Below are 9,154 nucleotides of genomic sequence, written 5' to 3'. Positions count from 1 at the left end.
GTACTGGCCTGGCAGAAGCCACAAGAGATGTGTGGCCATGCACAGGAATGGAGATGCTCTGAAGGATCAGAGCAGAAGGTCAAGCTGCTAGCAAAATCGAACTTTCAGAAGTAGATTTCCAGGCAGACTTCCTCTCAACCATTTGTGACCAAACAGAGAAAGAATCCTGCAAAATACTGGATGCCATATGAAGATTTGAAACATTGCATGTCCTGAAGGGGAGACTCTTAAATAAAACCATAAAACTTGAGTAGGCAAAGTTTTTAATTCCCAAAGCCAGGTGACTCTATAGGTAAATGCAGCCATAATGTTGACCATTTGTTTCCCTGAGTGAAGCAAAGATGCTTTTGGGTCTCTTGATCTGCTCTCTTCTCCTTTTGCCTTAGACAGGGAAGCTCTTCTGTTCATTACTATCTTAAGCTGAGTAAAGCCATTCCAGAAATCTCAGTAAATGATTTATTAATGAATACAAAACATCAAATGTGCAGCTTTCAAAATGGTTTAGTTCAACGTTTACAAAACCTGTGATGAAATTAAGGTGGGAAGATGATATCATTGGCTTCCTGTACCTCCTTTCCTCATGCTATCCGCTCCCTTTGTGTCTTCTCTCTGAGTCTCTTCTTCCTCCTGCTGTCACCACATGCTTCCTCCCTTCTCAGTTTCCTACTCAGCACTCTTCTCCCTCCTCTTTGCTACCAGTGGGTGAACGCTTGCTGCTAGAAACCACATGTAAACCCAAAGCATTTTTCTTTTGACTAAGGAAAGCAAATGTAGCATCCAGTTTGTTGCTTTATCTCTTACCCATATGTGCACACATGCGTTTTTCCTCTCCTAGGGAAATGTTTTAATGTTGAAGTAATTAAAAAGTGATAAGGATGACTACAAGGGGTTATGAGGGACTCTGAATTTAAATTGGAACTGTGTGATTACAAAGAAGGAAGATGCAAAGGGAAAAATGAAGGGATAATGTCCACTGAGAAATGCTAGCTTACCAAACTCTCATGCAGAGGGTTTTTCAAGACTACCTGACCCCTCTCTCTTGTACAGCAAAAATAGGCTGAGGTCCCTGCTTCTTTCATATGCTTTGGCATGTTATCTTATATATCTCCTTATACAGAACATATAGGTCAGATCTTGTGCAACTGAAATCAGGGAATGGGTCTGATTTACTCTGAATGGGTTCAGAATATGTCCCAGGTTACTGTGGCTCTCAAACCATCCCATCACCACTTCCCTCTTTTAAGTGCATAGTATTAGATTTTTAGGTATTCAGCATTCCTGAAGGTTTATTTGCTGCTAGAGAGTTGAGATCTGCTGTCACTGGACTGGGGCACAGAGCACAGGCTCTGCGTGTTTGGGATCTCTAGTAGAATAGATTAGAAGGGACCTACATCTGTCCAACTGCCTGATCACTTCAGGGCTGATGTGTTGCAAAGGTTATGGGAGGAAGTGGGACTTTCCTTATGGGGTCAAAGCAGCATCTGCGTATCAGTGACACAAATACTGCAACTGATGAAGCCTTGATAAAGGGTAGTAAACCAGCACTGGATTTGAAGTGAGACACTGGTAACACCTTGTGAAAGGGCAGGCGAGCTGCAAGGCAAGGTGGTCATTTCAGTCTTTTTACTCAGCTGTGAAAGACCTGCACAAGCATAAAATTATTTCAGAAATGTAAGCTTATCCTAAGACATTGGGAAAAACTCGTTTTCTTTTTCCTCTTTTCCATTTATAAAAAGAACATTTTTCTCGCTTCACAGCTGGCTGCTTCAAGCTGAATATGGAACGAGGCACACTGGTGTGGCATTCAAGCTAATTTCCAAAGCACAAGGAGAGTTATTGCTCTCCTGTGCAATAAAAGGTACAGCTTCTGAAATGCCCTTTCTTTGTGTTGTTTTGTTATTCAAAATCTTTTCCTGCTAAGAACATTAAGTTCTGCAAACTACTCCAGACAGCTGCAGTCACATGAATTTTCTTTGCCACCGCAAGAAGGACATGTCTCACTTGTCTCTAAATGCATCAAAATTGTGCAATCACCAGAGGATATCTTACAGAGAAATGTTCCACTTTTATTACTTGCTATCAGAGATATTATCTGTTCTCCCAAAGCAGTTCATTTATGAACTAATTCCACAGACGTGAACATCTTACCTGGGATGAAATATCCCAAACAACTGATCTGAGAAATACCTGGGTATTTACATGATAAAAGAACAACATTCAAAGGCAAATTTAAAAGTCAAAATGTGGGATCCTTTAGCTGCCATTTGACGATAACGTAAAGGTGCTCTGATCATAGTCCAAACTTAGTGTTTAACTACATGTTGTCTAACTGTGGATGGTATGTCCAGCATTCTCCAAAGTGACTTTTTGGGACTTAGTTCTCTATTTGAAGAAAAGCTCTCTGAATTCTGTATGATACAGCACTGATGGCAGATGCTGAGCTAACAGGTTGGTGTTCTCCATCTACTTATGCATCCGGTTTTCTTCAACTTTACCTTAGAAAAAGTTCCTGTGATGTAAGAAATTCCTCTATTTAGCAATGTCTACCTTACTTTCCACTTCTCTGAGGGTATCTTCACAAAAACATGGATTTATGAAATACACCTGTTCATTCATTCTAAGCAGATCATGACTTTTCAGATCCCAGTTCAGAAGGGATATCTTCCTACTCAGCTGTCCTGGTTAAACCATGACACCAGTTGCATGGATCTAAGCCAGCAACATAAAGGTCTACATCTTGACCACTTCCATGTTGCTATGAAGAGGCTTAGAAAAGGAGGAGGAAGGACTGATGTGACTAGACTGTTGCTTTAGAGTTTAAGGACCAGCAAAACACACACACAGCCCCAGTGGTAAAAAGGCTTAGTCACACAGATAACAGTGACATACGTGTAGAGAATCCCATCCTGCAAGCCAATCTAAAGTCAACTTAACAAAGAGAGTTCCTTCCTGGGAAAAGTTTGTTTTCTCTCCTTTAGGGGTTTCACACCATGATCATCAGCCTGCATGAAACATGCAGCTCTGCCATACTATCAGAACCTCCTCTTTAGTTTTATCACCTGTGGTTGCACACTCCCTAAGTAGGCCAGGGCTCCACATCTTCCCACCATTTCAGCTCTAGCCATATCTATGTGCTGTGCAGGCTCACCGTTTAACTCACAGCTACAATCGGCTCAACTGCAGAGAAGTCTGTCTTTCCTGACTGGATGTTGGAAGCTGCCGAAAGGACACGGGAGGACTGCAACCTCTTGAAGTTGCTGTTTTCTGGCCAAGCCAGTCGGTAGGATGGGGCTGTGGAGGGAAGCCTCTGTTCTGCAGGCCTGGGAGGCTTTCTGCACATGCTGAGCAAAGCTTTGAGTTCTGATCGGAAGCTGTCATTGAGCCAGCAGTAGATGAAAGGGTTGTAGCAGGTGCTGCTCATTGCGAACCAGTGAAAGGCAAAGTACAGGGCGTTGTTGGTGTGGATGGTCTGGCTGGAGAGGAGGAGAACATAGCAATTCAAGGGGAACCAGCAGACTGCGAAGAGGATGACAACAAGCATCAGCATCTTTATGGTCTTCTTATTCTTCTTGCGAAGGGCAAAGTACTGCTCAGTGGTGACGTCACCAATGACATTGCGCAGCCAGAGCTTCTTAGCCACTGTCACGTAGGCAGCAGAGATGATCAGAAGGGGCAGGACGTAGAGCAGAATGAAGGTTGTTAAGTCGAGGTACTTCCAAAAGAGGTCAGCAGGCTCAGGGAAATCCGGCAGGCACAGGCATCGGGTAACCTCCTCACTGCAAGTGGAGACACCGAACAGGGGTAAGAGCACGTATAGCCTGACACTGTGAGAAGAGTACATCAGAAACAAGGACGAGGGTAGGAGAAGGCTCCTGCCATAAAGCCTGGAGGCAGACCCTTTGTTTATTCACGTGTCACAGATAAACCAAGCTCTGCTGTCCAGGATTTGAGCCATGGAGCAGCCTGTGAGCAATGTGGTGATAATTTCTCATGGGCATTCATGACCTTATAATTATTTTATGAATTCCACCAATTACAAAATTTCCAGATGCACAGAAGCAGGTTTTTATTTTCTGTCCTTTGGCAAACAGAAAATCAGTCTCTGCACTTATGAGGACCTCTTCTCATTAAAGCACTTTCCAAATACCAATGCTTGTGACAGCATTTTTGGAGCAAGAAGCTGAGGCAGGTTATTGCACTTTCCCAGAGCTGATGAGCAGATTAAAAGCTGTCAGGTTTTAGTTTTTTCCCCTATTTCTGGTCAGATTGGTACACTGTGTAAAACATCAGTGTATAGACATAAAGGGTGCAGGCGAGATCCTCTAACTTCCTTGCTTATTTCATGTGATTTGTGTGAAAGAATAAAGACAACATGATTAAAAATAGAAACAAAGACAGGACATAAGCCATTGTAAAGGCATCTGATGAAAATTACTGACTAGATATTTGGCTGACCTCAGCATAAGCTCAGGGCTTTCAGTGGAAGATGCCGAGGTACAACCACTGACAGTTTCACCTCTTGGGAGACTGTGGAAGAAAGCAAAGCACATCCTTACCTGTACTCAAAGGTAAAGAGTTTTTGGTAGATAGCATGTGGTAGAGAAAAACAAGTTGCCATGATCCAGATTACAGAGATGTAAATAACACCTTTTGCAGTAGATATGCGAGGTTTCAGTGGGTGCATTATAACCTGTGCAAAATAAACCCGTATTCAGTCTTATGATATTTCAGGAAATAATTACATCAATTTTTCATATGATCTTCTGGCCTTAAATCTATTACTTCATGTGGAAATGCAGCATGCCAGCAGTACAGTCTTCACCCACTTCCCATTGATTACAAGCTCTACATGAAAGCCTGAATTTTTCTACATGGAAATGGGTAAAGCCACATCCCAGTCCTGCCCTCACATTTCAGTATTTGTGTCTAGGTGGGAAAAACTGGGTACCAGGGAGTCTCACACACATTTTAACCAGACCTGGCTGGGGATGCTTCTGACAGCCAGTGCATATCCTGGAAATGAGAAGCTTTGTAACAGAAAATGTCAACTCTTTTGTGTGGTTGTTGAATGCCTCCAAACCAATAATGCCTGACTCACCCCACTTTTGAGCCCGTTATCAAGAGCAAGCCACAGCTCTGCCTGTGACAAAGACCAGTGTGCAACAGTCAGCTCTTTGGTGTTCAGGGTATCTTAGTGTAAAGGGAGGCAGAACTGTGGAAGCTGTCTGGGATGTCCCTGCATCCATGGTGCTGGACAAACCACCCCAGAAGAGAGCTGCCCACATGAATTCCTGTCAGGCTCTTGGACTTTCTTCTCATTTGAGACCTACTGGACTATCTACTGCAGAAAAGATAGCTGGAAATGATTGCAAAGTGACGGACAACTCCCATCTCCCACCTTGCTGCAGGCTTGAAACTGTTCTATTTGACTGCAAGAACTGCTTCCCAACCTGTGAGCTCCTCAAGCATCTTAGATTAATCTGGGAGCCGAGAAGGAAAGGACATGGAAATCCTTTCTCATTTTAAATATGCTCTCCCATGCTTTCTTCTGTCTGCTCCAGAGCTCTCACCTGGTGCCTGTCCACGGCAATGGCTGTGAGGGTCAATGCAGAGACATGGAGGGAGCAGTACTGCGCAAACCTACTGATGTGGCACATCCCCTTTCCGAATATCCAGGTACTGTTCACAAAACGAGCCTAAAACCAGAACACCATTAGCTTTGTGCACTCATACACACACACCCCCACGTGCTTATAGGCATCTGAGACACCCCTCGCACATCATTCTTTGTGCTACGGAAAATGTATTTTGTAAAACTGCAGGTTCTTTATATAATCATACCATTTTCTGACTTCTGAACCCTGAAGAGTTCAGGGCTGCTCAGTGGCCCAGCAGTATCCTCCAGGACAATACTGCAGCACAGTACGAACGACGTTTGTTCTGTTTTATCCAGTGTGTCCTGCAGCCTAACTATTGAATCAATACATTTCTCATTTCTACTTACAGAATAGGGCTGACCTATACATCTTACCTTACTTCAAAGCAAAGCTTTTCAACACAACTTGTAAAACTAATCTTTTATTTTTTTCCAAGAGGTTCATTGTATTACCTTGGAAATACTTCAGAGAAGGGAAGGGGAAATAAGACCAGATACTATCAAGTACTCAGTAATCACTGCGAAGTTATTACTGTTCAGGTACTATCAGGGCCACTTTTAGCAAATGGATAATCTCAGAACTTCAACTAGATAACAGGAATTAGAGAAGAAAAAGACAGGTGGAGTTTTCCAAGCGTAACTCCAATCACTTTAATTTGAACTGGACAGAACAGTACTGCCTACAGTAGCATAAAGAATAAAAGGCCACCAAGTACCTGTGATGCCTTTATGGCATCTCTGCCCCAGTCTTACCAGTGTAAAAGGTGTGTTGAGGAGCGTGATCATGATATCGGCTACAGCCAGGTTCACAATGAACAAGCTGGTGGCGGAGCGCATCCGCTTGGTCTTGACGACAACGTGACAGACCAGGACATTGCCGAAGAGGGAGAAGACAATGATGACAGAGTATGCCGCGACAAGCAGGGCTTTCACAGTGATGCTCTGCGACTCTGCTCCATACCGGCTCCTGCCCACAAAGCTCTGCCACTCAGCCAGGCTGTCGTTATCCCAGGAAAAGAAACCCGAGATGTTCTGGATCACAAAAGTCTTCTCCAGGCTCTTGTTGAGGGGCAACTTTCCTGGGGTTACAAAGGTGTTAACCAGGTCGGGGAGGCAGAGCCAGACGAAACAGGACAACATCTCTGAAACGCCGCTCTGCTCCTCCGAATTGGAAATAGCTCATTTGCAAGACAGCAGAGCTCGCCTGTGTGCCGGCAGAGCTGTCCTCCCTCGCTCAGCCCAGGCGCGCTCCGCATCAGGAGCAGGATGTTCTGGATTCTCTCCCGCTAGGCTTGCTGCTACTTTTGCTCCTTCAGCCAGCTTTATAGCCCAAGGCGAGCTCTGAGCTGGGATCTTGTGCAGCCATTGGGCTGCATGACATTATTTGTGCTCTGACGTGCTGCTTTTCCATGCAGCCACACTCCCCCAAGCGCTACTCCAAGATAAGCACATCAGAGAGAAAGGCAAATCAATTGTCAGCATCCTTTTTCTCTACCGGCAGCCCAGCTCACGCAAATTCCGTGCTGCTTATAAGCCAGCAGTGTGTGTGGCAGCTCTGCTGTCTTCCAGGACACACTTCCAATTTAAGCTCAGTTTTAAAGGTCTGGCAGGCAGGCTGCAGCTTATTTCACAGCATGACACTCACTAACTAGCATAGAATAAGGGGCAACAGATGAACTGTGAGTAACAAGCCAGCTTACTTATTTTTCCAAAGACCTTTTTCCTCTCAGAGAGATGGAGAAATACTTAAGACTTTCCCTTTGAAGAGATTTCCTCTTGGCCAAGGGAATAAAAGTTTGATGTGAAACTCTGCTTTCTAGTGTTTATAGAAATACACAGGCAGCTACAAATAGGTGATTATATGATATAGAGGATGGGATGTCCCAGCCCAGTGAGTCCAGGATCCAAAGAAACAGGTTGTATATTGAACAAGACTGAGGAGAGGGCAGCAGGCTGTGACAGTGTGCTACCCCCAACCTCACCTTCACTTCCCATAACCCTGCTCAAGTGGCAATCAGTCAGGGTCCTAATGTTGCATCTGGCGATGATATCTTCATCTAGATCAACATGGACTGGGGGGAGACAGATAACAATACAATAGCCAAGGGCTAACTGGTAAATGGTTAACTTGCTAAACTCTGAAATCTTAGCTAAGTGATGTAAGGGATTGATTGTGTGCATATAGAATCATAGAATCATAGAATAGTTAGGGTTGGAAAGGACCTTAAGATCATCCAGTTCCAACCCCCCTGCCATGGGCAGGGACACCTCACACTAAACCATGGCACCCAAGGCCTCATCCAACCTGGCCTTGAACACCGCCAAGGATGGAGCATTCACAACCTCCCTGGGCAACCCATTCCAGTGCCTCACCACCCTCTCAGTAAAGAATTTCTTCCTTAGATCCAATCTAAACTTCCCCTGTTTAAGTTTGAACCCATTACCCCTTGTCCTGTCACTACAGTCCCTGATGAATAGTCCCTCCCCAGCATCCTTGTAGGCCCCCTTCAGATACTGGAAGGCTGCTATGAGGTCTCCACGCAGCCTTCTCTTCTCCAGGCTGAACAGCCCCAACTTTCTCAGCCTGTCTCCATACGGGAGGTGCTCCAGTCCCTGATCATCCTCATGGCCTCCTCTGGACTTGTTCCAACAGTTCCATGTCCTTTTTATGTTGAGGACACCACAACTGCACACAATACTCCAAGTGAGGTCTCACGAGAGCAGAGTAGAGGGGCAGGATCACCTCCTTCGACCTGCTGGTCATGCTCCTTTTGATGCAGCCCAGGATACGGTTGGCTTTCTGGGCTGCGAGCGCACACTGAAGCCGGCTCATGTTCATTTTTTCATCGACCAACACCCCCAAGTCCTTCTCTGCAGGGCTGCTCTGAATCTCTTCTCTGCCCAACCTGTAGCTGTGCCTGGGATTGCTCCGACCCAGGTGTAGGACCTTGCACTTGGCATGGTTAAACTTCATCAGGTTGGCATCAGCCCACCTCACAAGCGTGTCGAGGTCCCTCTGGATGGCATCCCTTCACTCCGGCGTATCAACCGTACCACACAGCTTGGTGTCATCGGCAAACTTGCTGAGGGTGCACTCAATCCTTTACACATAAAACACTGACCCCATTTGGGACTAAGTCTGGATCCAGCTGCACCTAGACTCCTCTCTGAGTTTAGAACACAAGAGGGTCCTTTCTGAACCTCATGACTGATAGTTTTGTTTGACCCTGTCCTCTATGCAGTAAATGCTCAAGTGCATCTTGTCACTGAGTCTTGTTAAACCACTGTCGCATTCACGGACAGACTGTTAAATCACTGTTTTAAACCAGTAAACATACTGTTACTTCTTGCTTATGAGTAAGGTGTGTCACTCCAACTGTGACAGCAGCGTTCCCTGTGCCTTCCCCCCAAAACACAGCAGGAAACCTAAAATCAGCATCAGGAGACCAAATCCCACACAGCACAGAAAGACATGTTTCTTCATGCCTACACGTATAA

The 9,154-nt window shown here is 45.1% G+C and overlaps 1 protein-coding gene across 1 annotated transcript; it reads right to left on the bottom strand.

Moving 5' to 3' along the window:
* Positions 1-3,151: 3,151 nt before the first annotated feature.
* On the bottom strand, positions 3,152-6,796 carry GPR83 (G protein-coupled receptor 83; the record flags this gene model as incomplete). Its single annotated transcript, XM_080614232.1, has 4 exons — positions 3,152-3,776; positions 4,557-4,690; positions 5,571-5,696; positions 6,410-6,796. 4 exons carry the CDS (start codon positions 6,794-6,796, stop codon positions 3,152-3,154), a joined length of 1,272 nt encoding a protein of 423 aa, XP_080470358.1.
* Positions 6,797-9,154: the final 2,358 nt, after the last annotated feature.

The sequence above is a fragment of the Psittacula echo genome, assembly GCF_963264785.1.
Source record: "Psittacula echo genome assembly, chromosome: 3".
Classification (NCBI taxonomy): domain Eukaryota; kingdom Metazoa; phylum Chordata; class Aves; order Psittaciformes; family Psittacidae; genus Psittacula; species Psittacula echo.
This window is presented reverse-complemented; position numbering and strand designations above follow the sequence as displayed.